This window comes from Otolemur garnettii, unplaced genomic scaffold (assembly GCF_000181295.1).
Source record: "Otolemur garnettii isolate 467f Iridium unplaced genomic scaffold, OtoGar3 scaffold00001, whole genome shotgun sequence".
Lineage (NCBI taxonomy): Eukaryota > Metazoa > Chordata > Mammalia > Primates > Galagidae > Otolemur > Otolemur garnettii.
The window spans coordinates 32,298,461-32,316,570 of NW_003852396.1; the positions used below are offsets into that span (position 1 = coordinate 32,298,461).

The window sequence follows — 18,110 nt, forward strand, 5'->3', positions numbered from 1 at the left end:
AAATATACATTTTGTAGAAAAGTAAGAGCATGAAACATCCCAGCTTTTCAGAGACACACCGTGTTTCATGGAATCCATTTTACAACATTTTTCAAAGCTCTCTTAACATGAAGCAAAATGAGAAGGTGGAGTCAACAAACACTGAAAATACAAACAAAAAGAAATCATAATATCTAAATGAATATTAGAATTATAGTACACAGACTTAATTAATCTTAATTAACATTTATGTGAGAATAATTGCATACACTCAAAAAATAACTGAAATAATATGGAAATAATGTGTCTATTAAAAAGAGTACGAAAAGAGTGTTCCTTTCCCTCCATATTCTCACCAGCATATGTTGCTTTGGGACTTTTTAATATGTGGAATTCATACTCCATGATATTCTGAAATTTTAAAGAAGACAAAAACCTTTAAACCACAGTAATTTATCATTTTAGTTCCAGACTACTATTGTTTTCCCTTATTGATTAGTGGTACTAAATAGTATTACTTATCTATTGCAAGAAGTTGTGTTGTCATTTAAATTAAATTTAAACTATGAGTGTTCCAAAGAATTATGATTAAAAAACTCACAGCAATTAAAGTCAGCTAATGATGACTTTAAAAGGCAAAACAATTGATTAATAGATATTTCTATAAATAAGATGAGAAGATATACACACGGACAACAGATATACAAAATTATGTTCAATGTTGCTAATTGTTGGGGAAATGCAAATCAAAATCACATTATCTCATACTTGTTAGAATTACTATAATAAAGACAAAAAGCAAATAGACAACAACAGAAAAAGACAACAAATGTTGTCCAGGAAGGGTAGAAGTTGGAAAACTTGTATCCTGGTGGTTAGAATGCCAAATGATGTAGCCACTAAGTAAAACAGTAGGAAGCTTCCTCAAAACATTACAAATAGAACGACTATATTATCCAGCATTACCACTTTTGGATGTTTATTCAGAAGAATTGACAAAAGTATCTGAAATGGATATTTTCACTTCAATTTTATTGCCACATTATTCATGATATCCAAAATATGGAAACATCATACGTGTTCATCAATAGATGGATGAATAAAGAAAATGGGATAAATACATATAACAGATTATTATTCAGCAGATAAAACAAGAAAATCTTTTAATATGTGACAACATGAATGGATCCTAAGATTAGGCTAAGTGAAATAATATAGTCCTAGATTAAAATAGTCAAACTCATAGGAACAAATGGCAGAATGTAGTTCCCATGGGTGGAGGAAGGGAACATGGTGTGTTGCTAATCGACATGTGGAAACTTTCAGTAGCCATCAATGAATAGCTTCTAGAACTGTAATGTATAACATTATGACTACAGGTAACAACTCTATTATACACTTAAAAATCTGTTCACGAGGTCAGTATCACATTAAGAATTCTTAACTCGATTAGAAAAAAATGATTGCAATATTGATGTTGTTCTGAGAAAAATAATGACCAAAAATGGTGTACTGCCTTGAGGATATAAGTGGGTCAAAGTCAAATTATATTCAAGGGTTCTGCTCAAGCATCCTCAAATTATGGCCCGCGGGCCACATGTGGCCCGCCAAGTGTTTTTGCCACTGCTGCCTGTCCTGCTTAGCTGCTGCGCGTCCTTTTAAACTATAGTCTAGCCCTCCAAAGGTCTGAGGGACAGTGAACTGGCCCCCTGTTTAAAAAGTCTGAGGACCCCTGCTGATAAGGAATAATTGGTGCCGTTCACAAAATATAAACCACTCCATTTTCAAGTAAAAGTCAGTTTATTGATAGCCCACTGAGCAGTGAATGAAACAGGAGGAAATTAACCTTATGTTGTAAACATTTTATTATCTTTCTTTTTAAAAATAAATTTATGTCTGAGTCAAGAATGTGGGGGGAAATCCTGGACGAGTAGGAAAGGTGAGAATGTTAGAAGGGTAGAGATGAGACGGTACCCAAGACAGAAAGGGAAGAGAGACAGAGATGAGGAGGAAAGTAAGGAGACAAAAGCCAGAGCCAAGGGGGAAATATCAGCTTCTGGCTGGAATAAGAACACTTTGATATTTACATAAAAGAGAAGTGGAAGGATGGAAATATTGCTTACTTGCATGGTCATCTTAATACGCAGGGAGACAAGATGAGAAAGTACAGAAGAAATGAAGGAAAATGTGAGAAAAGTACAAGTTTAACGTATGTACTAAAGGAAATGTGAAAGGAAACTTGTTAAAGGACCCAGAGAAGGGTTTTCATGTACATTAGATGGTCCACCTGAAGAGCCTTCGACTGGCTTCAATCCGTAACTTTTCTTCAGCCACCCCAGGTGTAGGAATAAAACAAAAGTGATGGCAGAGGTTTGAGGCTGAGTTTCATGAGATGCACTTCGCCAATGAACAGTAGTCATTGAAAAGGAACAGTAGTCATTGAAAGAAAAATGCAAAAAACTAGAACGAGATTTATTTGGGGTAGATGAAGAAATAAAGCTTTTAGAAACAAATAATTTTAAGGAAAAAGCGAATCAAGAGCTACAGAACTTGATGTGCTCTGACAAGAGATGTGACAAGAAAAAGTCTCCAGATGGCTGGAAAACTGTGACGTCTGACAGAGAGTAGGGTAGTAATAACTCCATGCTGTGACAGGTACATATGCTAATAAGAGGGAGGAAGTAACTTCAGGAAAGTGGCAGAATATGAGTGGCCATGAAGAGAAGTTGAAGCCAATCTGCAATTGAAGATCAGAACTTGTCATAGGAAGTGCAATAGAAACAGCACTAATTATGTATAGATCATAGATTGTACTTTAATTCACCTTGGTAATGTAATTAAGCTATTGTTTTGAGTCTTTGTAAACACATACCAAAATCTTCTACCACATCATAATGCAAACGTAACACTACATGAAAGAATTACATTTAAGTTATTCATAGAGTAACCCAGAATCAGCCTTGGAGGGCTTTTGCTATTGTTGCTATGAATCAAATGCAACTAATCTTATCTTTATCCCCTTTGCTATATTCTTTTCTTCCTATGTAACTTTTTTTAATTAATATGACTGAAATGAGTGGATATTAAAATTCGCATCTAAGAAATAACTTGGCCAGATTTACCAATTTGGCCTCAAGAACGTGGCTGGTAAGAGGCAGAGCTGGCTAAATCCCTGAGTTTTAACCATAGTGCACCGAGGCTTGAGGGGAGAATTTGTCAGCAAGCCCAAGTTCCTCCAAACTTGAAAATCCTTTGTCTGTGGGCTATACTTTCTTTGTCTCGATTTATATTTTATCTCAAGAAAATCACATTAAATATCAGTTTCTTTTTTTCCATCAAAATATTAAGGAGGTACAAAATTTTTGCTATGTGGACAGACTATAATGCTGAAGTCGAGGCTTTCAGTGTGTCTGCCCCCAGAACAGTGATCATCTTACCAGAAGGTAAGTTTTCATCCCTCACCCCCTCCCATTTTTTAGTTTCTAATGTCCTTTATATATTTTCTGTGGCCATGTGCATCCATTACTAGCTCCTAGTTATTAGTGAGAATCTCTGGTGTTTGTCTTTCCATTCCTGAAATACTTCACTTAGGATAATGGTCTGCTTTTCCATCCAAGTTGTTGGGAATGACATTTTCCCTTTCTATAGCTGAATAGCATTCTATAGTGCATGTGTATATTATGTATCACATTTTCTTTGTCCATTCATGTATTGATGAGCACTTAGACTGATTCCTTATTTTCCAACTGTGAATTGTACTGCAATAAACATATGAGTGCACATGTCTTTTTGATAACATTTTTTTCTTTGAGTAGATACCCAGTAGTGGGATTGCTAAATTGAATGGTGGCTCTCCTTTTAGTTCTTTGGGAAACACCATTCTGTTTTCCATATGGATCATGCTAATTTGCAGACCCTTTCCCTCTCCATCCTTTCCAGTACCTATTGTTTTTTGACTTTTTAGGAGAGGCTATTCTGACAAGTGTAAGATGATACCTCATTATGGCTTAAATTTGCATTTCTTTGATGATTAGTGATATTGAACACTTTTTCATATGTCTTTTGGCCATTTGTCTATATTGTTTTGAAAAAAAGAAATTCTTTTTGATAGGGTTCTTTTTTCCCCTTAATTCTTGGTGTTTTATCTAAGTTCTTTGTAAATTCTAAGAATTAATCCTTTGCTGTATGAATAGTTTGCAACTATTTTCTCTCATTCTGTAGATTGTCTGTTTACACTGTTGATTATTGCCTTTTTGTACAGAAGCTTCTTAATTTAATTAAATCTCATTTATTCATTTTTGTAACTGCTGTAAAGTTGGGGTGTTAGTCATAAATTCTTTCACTAGGTCCATGTATAGAAGAATTTCTTTTATGTTTTCTTCTAGAATGTTTATGACTTTATGTCTTACACTTAATTCTTAACCCATTAATTTATATGTGTGGTGAAACATAGGGGTCCTGTTTCATTCTTTCTGCCTATGGCTATACAGGTTTCCCGGCACCATTTATTAGAAGGGACTTCTTTTCTCCACTATGTGTTGCCTGCTTTTTTAAAGATCAGTTGCTTGTAGTTATATGATTTTATTTCCAAGTTCTCTATTCTGTTCCACTTTTCTATGGCTCTACTTTCACACCAAAGCCATGCTATTTTTTATCACAGCCTTGTAGTAGAATTTGAAGTTGGATAATGTGATGCCTCCAGATTTGTTCCTTATGCTTAAGATTATTTTGGCTATTTAGCTTCCTTTTTGGATGAAGTTTAGGATTCATTTCTCTAAACCATGAAGGCAGATGTTACTGTTTTGATGGGAATTGTGTTAAACCTGTAAATCTCTGTGGGAAAAATGACATTTTATGGTCTTGATACTGCCAATCCTTGAGCATGAGATGTTTTTTTCCATTTGTTTGTATCATGTATAATTTTTTCATCAGTATTTTGTAGTTTTCTCATAAAGATAATTCATTTCCTGTTTAAACATATCCTAAGTAGTTTATTTTTTCTGTGGTTTTTGTGAATGGTATTAAGTCGTTACTTTGACTATCACTTTGACTGTTATTAGTATATACATGTATAAATATAACTAATTTGAGTACATTGATTTTGTAACCTGAGACTTTGCTATATTTATTTATCAATTCTAGGTGGTTTTGGTAAATGCCTTAGGGTTTTCTTGATAAGTATCATATCATTGTATTTTTCATCCATCTAACTACTCTATGTTTTTTAAGTTGGACATTAATACTATTCACATTCATTGTTACTATTGACATGTGGGACACTCTTTTGTTCATTATGTTGAATCATGTGATACTTTGTAGTTTTTTTTTTTCCATCTTATGATATTGTTCTACACAAGCTGTGAGCTTTGATGTTCAGGTGATGTACTCATGGGTATCTATGCACTGTTTTATGTATAGTGCACTGTTGAGCTTTTCCTGTATGGCAGGTCTAGCAGTGAAAACTTTTTTTAGTTTTTGCTTATTGGAAAAACTCTTTATTTTTCCATTATTTATGAAACTGTTGTGCAGGAATCAAAAGTATTGATGTTCTGTTTAATAAGATTAAAAATGGGGCCATTGTCTTTGGGCTTGTAAGATTGCTGCTGAGAAGTGTATTGTTAGCCAGATGGACTTTGGGGTTAGTTGTTTCATCTTCCAATTTGTAGAATTTTCTCCTTCACTTTGACTTTGGCCAGATTGATGACTATGTGTCTTAGAGAAGTCCTTTTTGCTATGAATCCTCCCAGTGTTTGGTGAACATATTGTGTCTGAACATCTGAATATCTGGTGATCTCAGGGAAATTTTCCTTTATAATTTCCTCGAATAGGTTTTCCATGCTTTTGATTTTTTCTTTTCCCTCGGGTATACTTACAGTTTATATGTTGGCTTAGTTTATATAGTCTCACATTTCTCTGAGTGATTGTTTCTTTGTCTTTTTTTGTTGTTGTTCCTTCATGTTTGTTTGACCTACTAAGTTTGAAAGCCTTCTCTTCAAGCCCTAAAATTCTTTCTTTTACTTGCTCTAGTATAGTGGTAAAACTTTCTCTTATATTGTAAAATTCCCAAGTGACTCATTTCTTTGTTTTGTTATATCCCTTATTAGGTTATCTATTCCTGTGACAACTACTTAATTTTTTTTTTTTCCAGTTTCTGGCCGAAGCTGGGTTTGAACCTGCCACCTCAGGCATATGGGGCTGGCACCCTACTCCTTTGAGCCACAGGCATGTCCTGAAATAATTTTTTAGCTTCCTTTTCTTGACTTTCAACTTTCTCTTCAATCCCATCCATCTTATTTGCCACCCAAATTCTGAATTCCATTTATGTCATTTTGAAAATTTATCTATGGCTAGAGGTCTGTTGCTGTAGGTCTATTGTGATCCTTGGGGGATGTCTAACTAGGTTGTTTTTCCACTTTGCCAGCATTCTTTTGCTGGTTTCTTCTTATCTGAAAATTCTTCTCAGCACAGACAGGTTTGTGCTGTTCTCCTTTGCTGGGAGCTCTTCTATTTAATAAGAAGGAGAGGCATCTAGAGGACAGTTTTGTATGCATCTCCAGAAGACTGATCTGGTAGGAGAGGGTAGATGCCACTGGAATCTAGCAATGCAGCTGTTCTAAGTTGCTGTTCCCCTGTGGTTGTCACAGTCCAAGCTGGTTCTGTGGAGTGGCGGGATGGTCCTTAGGCCCCTGATGAAAGCTCAGGGGGCCTGGGTGAGTCCCTGAAGTTGGGCAGTGGGAGAGATGAGCCCATAGTGATGACAGCGACTGCTTGGCAAGGCTCTATAGGTGGAGGTTGGTTGTGGGTGTCGTCACTCAAGTCACATCTTAGTATGTGGCCATATGAGTCAGGGAATAGCTTGTGGCTAGTGGGTCATGATAAAAGGCTGGACTGCAAGCATGGCATCACATAGTGCTCCAGCGGCATGGACTGCTGATCAGTGTGCAGATCCATGGGAGCATGGACCTCTGTGCAGCATGGACCTCTGTGCAGCATGTAGGGCTGAGGTCTTGTTATGATGGTCAGTATGTGACACAGTTGCTGGAAGACTAGGGCTTTCTCATCACTCAGGTCCCACTAAGAATGCTACTGGGGTATCTCTTGAGTGGCACTGGCACCAGGTCCATTCAGATTACCAGCGAGGGGATGTGCTTGATTCCCAGTTGTGGGTATGGGAGGGCATCAGCAAGGAGCAATGTGGGGAAGTCGCAGCAAAGGTTACCCCCATGGAGACAGTGTGCTCCAGACCTGAGAGCACAGAATGGCATCAGCTGTAACAACCCAGGAAAACAGGCCAAAGGGTCCCTGCTGAGCCTGCTCTCTGATATACCTTTACTGTGCACTCCCCAAGCATGCCCTGGTCAGAATGGGAAATCCAGTGGTGGTAGGGAACCACCACAACAGTGGCTGTATGAGAAGGATAGGGTCCCGGAGTTCTCTCCCTTATCCCTTCCCTACACGTAGGCACCTCCCCTAGATACTTTCTGATCTTGGCAAGTAGATCTCCGAGTCCCTGCATCCTTCACTGTGAGTGTCTCCTATTACTTCTCTGATGATATGTAATGCCTTCTCCAAGGGAGTCCATTTGTAGGTGGGCATCCACTTATAACTTTCAATCCTCTCCTTGAAAGCAGTTTTGTGGTGGCTGCTTCTAGTCTCTCTTCTGCTTCTTTCAACACCCTTGGTAAAATCAAATGGTAAGACCATATCAACTACATCAATCATACTCCCCGTGAGTCTGGTATTTCCTGGGCCTAATAATACCAACCCTGACAGCAATGATATCATTTCTGATGAAAGAGGTATAAACACTGATTTAGTCTCCTCCCCTTCCAGGTTTAGAACTTTTAACACATTGACCGCCACACTAGAAAAATAATATTTTCCCCTTTTTGGAGTATCCAAGGTATCTAAGGTAAAGGGACTTGTGAGTTATATTCTTCATGAGACCCCAGGCTAAAAACTATCATGAGTTAAGTATAACTTACATGAAAGTTAATGTGTTCAAATAATTTCATAAAATTTCTTCCTCCACAGGCTATAAAAATTCTTTGTGAAATAGTTGTTTCCTGGGAAAGAAAAGAAAACATACATGTTAAAATTTCAAAGAAGCCATAGATTTTATTGTTATTTAAAATATTTAAGCTATGTAGAATTTAAAAAAAAGTAACAATGCATGCTTCCTCCCTCTGTACCAAGTATCTAGCCATTTATCTTATATTCTACTGATCTTTGATTACAGGTTATTTAATTGTGTTGTATATATGACAAAAATAAATGCAATCAATCTGATTTGCTTCATTGAAATAAAAAAGCTATATGTACTTAATTTTTCATAAATCATGAAGTTATATCAAGATGGGCTTATCATTTTAAAAAACACAATTGTGTATAATTCTGTAGGAAATCAATACTATTTGATAAGAAGAGCTGGACCTTCTCAGTTAATGAGACAACTGGTCTATGGTACGTGCAGCTGTAAAAGGGCCTCAGAAGCATGTCTCCTAATAACACACAGGCCCACCCCTACTTTTTTCTCCTTCTTGGAATTCCGGGGCTGGAAGCTCTGCACATGTGGATTGGTTTCCCATTTTGTGCTGTATATTTGACTGCCCTGCTGGGAAATATTATAATTGTCTTTATGATCCAGTCCGATCATAGTCTCCACCAGCCCATGTTCTACTTCCTGGCCATTCTGTCATCTATTGATCTAGGCCTGTCCACATCTACCATCCCCAAGATGCTTGGCATCTTCTGGTTCAACCTGAGGGAGATCACTTTTGAAGGCTGCCTCATCCAGATGTTCTTCATCCACCTGTGCACTGGCATGGAGTCGGCTGTGCTTGTGGCCATGGCCTATGATCGCTATGTGGCCATCTGTAACCCTCTGCGCTACACATTGGTGCTGACAAACAAGGTGGTGTCAGTTATAGCACTGATCATCCTTCTGAGACCCTTAGCCATTGCAATCCCCTTTGTTCTGCTCATTCTACGACTGCCTTTCTGTGGACACCAAATCATCCCTCACACCTACTGTGAGCACATGGGTATTGCTCGCCTGTCCTGTGCCAGCATCAAAGTCAATATTGTCTATGGCTTATGTGCCATCTCCATCCTGGTGTTTGACATCATAGCTATTATCCTTTCCTATGTCCAGATCCTTCGTGCCGTCTTCCGTCTACCTTCCAGGGATGCCCGCCGCAAGGCACTCAGCACCTGCGGCTCCCATGTCTGTGTTATGCTGGCTTTCTATACACCAGCATTTTTCTCCTTCATGACTCACAGGTTTGGCCGTAATGTTCCTCAATACATCCATATTCTTCTCGCCAACTTTTATGTTGTCATCCCTCCAGCTCTCAATCCTGTTATTTATGGGGTTAGAACTAAGCAGATCAGAGAGAGGGTAATTAAAGCTTTTAGAAATAGATTATAAAATTTGAACTTCAGAGATTAAGAATGGTGAATCAGGAAAGAATAGAATGAATTCTCCACTCCTAAAATTGTAACATCATAATATCTGTGAAAAGTGGTATCCTGTAGGAAGATTTATAAAGTCTTTCATTTGTATTAGTGAGAAAAAATAAGACAAAAGAAATGTTAATAACCATTTAATATAAGCATACTACAAATGACAGCAATTATGTGATAAAAAAAGAATTACCTTGAAAAAGCGTGTGAAAGTGATAAAAAGTGACTAGCATACTGATAATAGCAAACATTTATAGAAGACATATTATGATTTAGATATAGATATTGTAAATATAGATATTATAAATTAAACCATGAATTAAATAAACAAAACATAAAATTTGAACATATTCAAAAACTATGAATCAAGCACCTCATAATTCCTATGATTTAAGAAGCACCTAAACACTTTAAAACAAGAGGCAATATTAATATTATTACTAATAGTAACATCTGACATTTCCTGACCATTTACCATGGTCACATTTACTTCTTTAGGTAGCTCACATATCATATTAAGTTGAGATTAAGAAGTTTAGTAACTTAAACATAGTCATCAAATCATCAAATCATCAAATCATACAATATAGAATTAGAAATGAATTATTTAGTTCCAGGAAGATTTATTTCCTTAACTCTTCTTCTATGATTTAATGTAAAAACAGATCAAAAAATAGGCAATCACATATTAAGAAAACATTTAGGAGTCAACATGATATAAAATTTAAAAGTAATTAGCATAGCTATTAACTCAGAAATGTTAATGAAGGATGAGGAAAACATATTTGAAGAAATATATATTCTAAATATGATGAAAACAATTAGAGAAAGTTAATGGGTATGAAATCTGGGAGAAGATGAACCATATTAAGAAATGGTGTACATATAAGGCAAATTACAAAAGGGATTTTTGACTCCCTGATATAGATTTGACCCAAGAGGCTTCTGAATATAACTCAGTCAGATAGCTTTAGTCCCTGAAGAGCCTGACCCATGGTATTCTCAGGGTAACTACCTTCTCTTCATTAAATGTTTCTCTTGGGGAATCCTGGGGAAGAAGATCTGTTTGATGCTGCAAGGAGAGGCAGATGGGTTTTCTTGGGAAGGGAGCCCAGGTCATATTTTATATTTGTGGGTATCTCTCATGGAAAGGCTTGGACAGTTGGGACAGCCCAGCACAGTAGACATTGAGGAGAGCTTCTGAAAATTACATCAGGTAGTACCATTTACAGTTATATCACAAAAGAAAGTGCTAGGCCCCTTTATTTCAGCTACCACTAGAAGAGAGGGAACATCAAGACCCTGTATGATTAGCTTTCACTGTGGAAATGGGCAAGAGTGGGTCTGGACCCAGGGACTGTGTCAGAGAGATCAGCATGTTAGTCTAGGGAGTGATTTCATCAACAGAATTGCTGTATCTTATTAGATGGAAGGCTTAGGGATGACATTTGCACTCTGAGCTGAAAAATGGGAATGTTAAATCTTGCTTTACTTGTATATTAACCTGTGTTTAAGAATGATTCTGTAAAGTGTTTTTCACAGTTGGAGCTATATAATTATAAATTTGAGTTATGGAATTTATGGAGCCCCATTTTGTTCAGACAGAGTTGATTCTAACTTACATATTCCATATTTCAGAATGAAATTCAATTAATTTGTTTATTTATCATGAGTAAAAACTCTCTCCTATGTGGCTATCAATGAAGGAGTCCTAAAAGTTTTACAGTTTCTTCCCTAACTAAATACACAATATGTACCTGGAATATTGTAAAGATACTTTTAAACCTAGGCTTCTAATCTAATTAGATAAGAGTCTTCCCTTTAAAACTAGACTGAATGATGGGGACTCAGTTCATGGGTCTCTTCCAGGATAACAAATCTAATGTCTGTAGCCCTTAGTGATATGTTGTGTCTTATTTAGAAACCAAACATTATCACCAAGATCTGTAGCCACAGACAGCAATGATGAATTATTCTAGCTAATGTTATAATGACCCATTGTTGACAAATTCAGCTGGGTACCTCATATGCAACATCTAATTTCTGACCACTACAGCTATATATAAGGTTGATGCTATAATTATCTCAGCCTCTAGATATACATAAAATAAATCTCAGGAATGATTTGTTTAAGGCTGTTAGTAAGCGGGACAGTTAAGACAAAACCATGTTTCCCTGAGTCCAAAGGGAGTGGCTCTAGACACTAAACTGATTCCTGATTAGTCACAGTAGACAGATAGGTTCTGACAAAGAGGAAAAGTCTATCATGAATTAGACACTGAGTGTCCATTTTTTGGCCAGGCCAGTGTAGCAGAAATGTCTATCTGCTGATCAAGATCTGAAACCATGTAAATCACAGGGCCTTCAAATACATCCATACCCTTGCAACTTTTGAGAAAAGGAAGAAAATTCTGTTTTATCTCTAAGGCTAACATCTACCAGTGTATTATAAATGCTGGGAGTGTTGAGGAAGTCTGGGTCTGAATGTATCAAGGCTCAATAAAAACAATACAATGTTGTATTATTGTACAGTTAGATATAGGAAATTATTATAGATATATAGGCCAAATACTTGTAGTCTCATAATCAGACTCACTATAATGAAAATATCAAAACAGATAATTTTCTCCTAATGATGTCACAGTCAAAGATACAAAGGAGATAAATGACATTATATGTTAAGAAAGAAGCTTTGGCAACATGGCCACCGCAAATCTAAAGATCTCCACATTCATGTCACCTTTTTTCTAAACTTTATATCACTGCAGATTTCTTTCATATGTGTGCAATACCTGTGAGTGTCTAATGGGATATAATTATTAGATTTATCAGCAGCACAAGAGGAAATAGAGTTGGAAAATGATCTTAAAGCATGTCTAGTTGTATTTTCTACATTTTCATTGTAAGAGCTTTCCCCAGCCAAAAAAGTAGCTCCCTAAAATCCACTTGCCTTTCTTTTGTGTGCTCCCCCAAAATTTCAACATATTTTCATTGCCTTAATTGCCAAAATTCACTCAAATTCTCAGGTTTTTCTCTCCTTTGTCCATTCTCAACTCATGGTGGCCTTGGAATCATCCTTAAATTCCCACCAACTCTAGCCCAGGTAGTTTCAGCTGTCAATCTGTTTCTTCTCATTCTTGGTCATGCACATTTCTTTAAAAAAATTTTTTTTAGATTCTAACTACTGAACAATACATTCCATCACACAGGAAGAAATAAAAATAAATATAAGTATACTGTTATCTATATAAAATTATTTTTCTTATTTTCCTTATTCAGAGGCTTTAGACACCATAAAATTGGGAACAGAAGACTTTTCTGTCTCAACTTAAAATTAATAATTATTTATATATCTCAAACTTAGCAAAAGAATTATTGCCCCAAATAATTATTTTTTGAGAAAAAGTCTCACTCTGTGCCTTGGGTAGAGGGTCATGGCATCGTCATAGCTCACAGCAACATCAAACTCTTGGTCTCAAGAGATCCTTCTGCCTCAGCCTCTCAAATAGCTGGGACTATAGGTGCCTAACACAATGTCCAGCTACCAAAGAAAATGTTACAGAGATACAGATGGCACTCTAATTCTAACCATACAGCTTGTTTATGTAACCTTAGACAAGTTCCTCTGAGTCTCTTCACCTTAGGTTTGGTTTGATCTGGTTCATAGAGTTGTTATCTGTCACAGAGTTTTTATCAAATTTGAATGAGATTATACGTGTAAAATGTTTAATATAGTGCTTAGAAAATATATTTTCTTTAAAGGACCTTATGCTAGTGTGTATGTTCAGTAAAACAAATCAGATAAATACATAGTATCTGGGTACTTATCTGCATTGGAGAAAAATATACATGCTGTAGACCATCTTTGTTGGTAGAATCTCAGTTGATTATGCCTCTGGCTTCCTGATATTAGCTTTTAGTTCTAATAACAGAGTAACATGGAATTTGACTGATGTTTTGAAGAATGCATTTGAGGTGTTTTATTGGGGTATAATAATACTGTGAAGCTAATACTCTTGTCTCCTAATTTCAAAAGCTGTAAAGGTTCTGCTATTTTCCCAATTTGGATTTTTTTTTTCTGAGACAGGAACTGCCCTATCACCCAGCTGGAGTATAGGATCATCATCATAGATCTCTGCAACATCAAGTCCAGCACTCAAGCGATTCTCCTAACTCAGCCTTGCCCAGTAGCTGGAACTACAGGCATGGCCACCACACCTGACTTATTTTTCTATTTCTAGTAGAGACAAGGTCTCTCTCTTTCTTGGGCTGGATCAACCTCCTGAGCTCAAGCAATCCTCCTGCCTTCATCTCCCAGAATGCTAGGATTACAGGTGTGAGCCAAAATGCCTGGCCTGAATTTGATTTTTAAAGATAAAATTTACATATATTTAAATGTGCAGGTATTTGTTACAAGTGTAGAGATGATAGTTGCACTTTTGAAATAAGTGAATTTTACCTACAAAATCAGATTGGGGCTTACAAGATACAGCTATAGCTGAATCTTTATAAGTAGTAGTATATCTTATGATAGTATAAATATATAGAATTTTCCAATCACCTTATAATCTTCTCTTGTGTTTCTTCCCAATTAATTCCTGTTCCCTTTCAAAAATCGACTTGATATTTTCAGCATTCATTTTGTATGTGTATTCCAGAGCTTCATGCAAATGTAGTGCACTTTTATAACTGGTAGTGATCATTGGCTCAGCATAATGATTTTGCACTTGATCTTAGCCAAAGACTAAGAAGTGATAGCATAAGGATTTTAAATTAATTTGTAATGTCATATGTTTAAGAAATCAAGTCAACTTTTTTGCCAAATAGAATGTCATCATGTAAACTTTCCAAGATTGATCTATTGATTAATTAGATGATGAGTATTTGTGTTGTTGTTACTTTGAGGCAATTATGAATAAAGTTGCCATCATTACTTTTGTACAAGGCTTGTGTGAACATGTGATTTCATTAGTTTAGAGCAAGCGTCTAGGTGTTCAATAGTGTTTAATGATTGGTATCCTTCAATAGTACGAAATGGTTAATGATGCTGTATTAATGAATTCATAAGAAACTATAATTTATTATCCAAATTTTATTTTCCATGTTTACTACTAATGTAGTAGAATTGATTGCTATATATCATTTCTAAAATTTGGTATTGCCACACAAATAATTTTAGCCATTTTATTAGTAACGTACCATTCCCAATGCCTAATGATTTTAAGAGTTTTAATTCGTCTATTTTTCTTTGCCAAGTGTCTGTGTCAATCTCTGTTCATCTTTTTTCCCTTGCTTATTTTTCTTAACTTTTAGTTATAAGTGCATTTACATGAGGTTAAACAATTAAATTCATAAACTCATCCTAGAAAAATTACTACATACCTCATTGTAGAATATCACTATAATTACCTTTGAAATACTTCCCATGGGAAGCCATGCACTGATGCCAATACCTTGTCCACCTTTCAAAGCACTTGTTCTATGATATGTCTGTGAACTTAATTGTTATACCTTGGCACAATGACAGCTCTGATGGCCATCCCAGAAAACGATTTCCAAAATTGTCTTGAAGCATGGACTAGGCTCCGACCTCAGTGCATAGCTTTCCAAGGGAAGTACTTCAAAGGTAAATACAATGATATTCAACAAGATATATAGCACTTTTTCAAAAGCTCTAGGATGAGCTTTCAAACTAACTGTCTGACTTCCTATCTTCTTGGCACATATTCTTTTTTCAAAATAAAGAATGTGGACATTTTCTATGAGGCTGTATCTTCTTTATTTAGCTTCTTAATTATTCCTTTTTAAATTTGATAATGTGTAACAGGGTATCTTTTAAATAGATATTGTTTTTATGTCCTGTATCAGAAACCATTACTTTCCTCGGAGTCACATAGATACTAAGCTTTGTTTATTCTATTGATGTTAGAGCTTGAAGTTTTTAAAAATTTAGACCTAACTTAGAAATATAATTCACATTTTGTATAAATTATGAAGATGGAATCAAGATGCATGTTTTTTGTTTGTTAGTTTACTGAAGTATATTCAGCGGCACTGGTATCGTTGCTTGAACAGATTCTGTCTTTGTTGATTTATTATATTGTTTTCTTTATAATTAAATTGGACTCTAAAGTGGGTCTTTGTCTGCTCTTTATATTTAACTATTTGTTTGTCACTGTGCAAGTATCACAGTGCCTTGATTACTCCTATTTCATAATAAGTTTGAAGTCCTTCAATGCAAGATTCTTATTTTTTGACTCTTTTTCTAATGAATTTAGGACATTCTTATAATTATTTCACAATAACACTACATTTATTAATATTGATTGAAGCTTTTCAAACATTTGTTGGTCAATCATGAAAGAATTAGGATCTTAACATATTTACACATTTCAAACTGTGGACATGATTGTGTATTTTTTTAATTGTTTTTAATTTCTCTGCCATGTTTTATTATTTTAAGTACCTGCTGCCAAGTAATTTATATTTTGGTGACATTGCCAGTGGAATTACATATAAAAATAATTTAGTTTTAATTTTGCTTGTTTGCTAATATTACATAGAAAAGTATTGATTCTTATATGTGAGTAAATGAGAAGCCTATTGTTTGGTTCTAAATTCTTTCATTTTTACCTAAAAGTGCAAGTTTTCCTATGGATAGGAAAGTTTCCTTTAATTCCAATCTTCATATCTGTTATTTTTTTCCTGAAACATTGACCTTGTGAGAATATACAGTAAAATATTAAATAGAATTGATATTAGTTGACATTCTAGCCTAATTTGCAACTCTATGGGGGAAAGTTTTCAATTTTTTAGTATTCTGTATATTAACTGTTGGTTTTCCAGATTGCTTTCATAAAATATCAAGTTTTCTTTTTTCCAGGTTTCTTAACGTTTTCATCTGTAAATATCACACATGGATGCTAAATTTGATTAAATGCTTCTTCTTCCACTACTAAAATGATCATATGTTTTACACATCATTTTATGCAGGGAACTGGAAGTTTTTCAACTTTTAACATAGAAAAATACTGATAATCACCATCAACCAATGCATAAATGAGGTCTCATTTAAAGGTATAAATACAGTTTTACTAAAGCAAATCAGGAGAAAAATAATGTCTAATGAACAGAGACCATGAAAGATGGATGGGCCTCATAAGGGGATGTCTTCTTCACCATCATAATCTCTTCTTATTCCATTTCCTCAACCCTTTAAAAAACACTCTGGGGGCATTTTACCTTAACTATCTGCTCAGTAACCAAGTTAATTTAAAGATGTTATAGTAATTTAACTGAGTTAATTTAACTCAGTAACCAAGTTAATTTAAAGATGTTACAAATATGCTAGATCTTGTTGGTTGGGAAAACAATTTCTGGTTACTATAAGGGTTTTCACTTGATGCTAGTATATATAGATGAGAATTTTACAAAATCATGAGCCAAAGATGATCGTGAATCACTAAATGACACTATCACCAGAAAGACTGTTTCTAATTTCCATGAATCTAATGGAATATTAAATAGAATAGTCAATAATCTGAATGTCTCTGATAGTTAATTACCCCCTGATCTATTGCCGACACGTTTTTAAAATTTTAATTAGCATGCTATTATATATCATGACGTCCAACCACCACATATTCCCTTGTGTCTCCCCAGAAATACTGAAGAAGACAGTAAAGCATCTTCCAAGAGTCTTCAGCATGATGTCCTCTGTCAATGACACATCCTCATATCCCTCTGCCTTCCTTCTGCTGGGTGTTCCAGGCTTGGAAGCTTTCCACATCTGGATTGCCTTCCCTTTCTTTGTTGTTTATCTGATAGCCCTTGTGGGGAATTTCACAATACTGTTTGTTATCAAGACTGAGCAGAGTCTTCATCAACCCATGTTCTACTTTCTTGCTCTTCTCTCTTTTATTGATTTAGGGCTTTCCACTTCTACCATCCCCAAGATGCTGGCAATCTTCTGGATCAACCTTAGAGAGATAAGCTTTGAAGGATGCCTTATCCAGATGTTCTTTATCCACACTTACACTGGCATGGAATCTGTCATACTCCTGGCCATGGCAATTGACCGCTTTGTTGCCATCTGTTATCCCCTGAGGTACACCACTATCCTCACCAACAAAGTGGTAGCCATAATGGCTTCTGTTGTAGTGGGGAGGCCAGTCCTCCTCGTCATCCCTTTCTGTCCTCTTCTCAAAAGATTGCCCTTTTGTGGTCACTACATTATTCCTCATACCTACTGTGAACACATGGGAATCGCTCGTCTTGCCTGTGCTAGCATAAGGGTCAACATCATCTATGGCTTATTTACCATCGCTGCCCTGATCTTTGATTTAATCCTCATTGCCCTCTCTTATGTTCAGATCCTACAGGCTGTTTTCCGCCTTCCTTCCAGGGATGCCAGGCTCAAAGCCCTTAGCACATGTGGTTCACATGTGTGTGTTATCTTAGCCTTCTACACGCCAGCATTTTTCTCCTTTATGACTCACAGGTTTGGTAGAAATGTTCCTCGCTACATTCATATCCTCCTGGCCAATCTTTATGTGGTGGTCCCTCCTTGTTTAAATCCAGTCATTTATGGGGTCAGGACAAAACAAATTCGAGACCGAGTTATGAGAGTATTTGTAAAGAAAGACTCAGATATGTCTAGAAATTGA

At 35.9% G+C, this 18,110-nt stretch overlaps 2 protein-coding genes across 2 annotated transcripts; both read left to right on the forward strand.

Moving 5' to 3' along the window:
* The first annotated feature begins 2,572 nt into the window (after positions 1-2,572).
* On the forward strand, positions 2,573-9,409 carry LOC100959573 (olfactory receptor 52E1-like). The gene is made up of 2 exons (XM_003780969.1): positions 2,573-2,586; positions 8,473-9,409. The coding sequence occupies exons 1-2, from the start codon at positions 2,573-2,575 to the stop codon at positions 9,407-9,409; spliced, it is 951 nt and encodes a 316-aa protein (XP_003781017.1).
* Positions 9,410-17,147: 7,738 nt separating this feature from the next.
* LOC100940440 (olfactory receptor 52E4-like) lies at positions 17,148-18,110 on the forward strand. The gene has a single exon (XM_012805294.2). The coding sequence runs from the start codon at positions 17,151-17,153 to the stop codon at positions 18,108-18,110; it is 960 nt and encodes a 319-aa protein (XP_012660748.2). The 5' UTR covers positions 17,148-17,150.

Coding starts and splice junctions, on each gene's coding strand:
- LOC100940440 (XM_012805294.2), top strand. CDS start 17,151: ATGATGTCCTCTGTCAATGACACATCCTCATATCCCTCTGCCTTCCTT.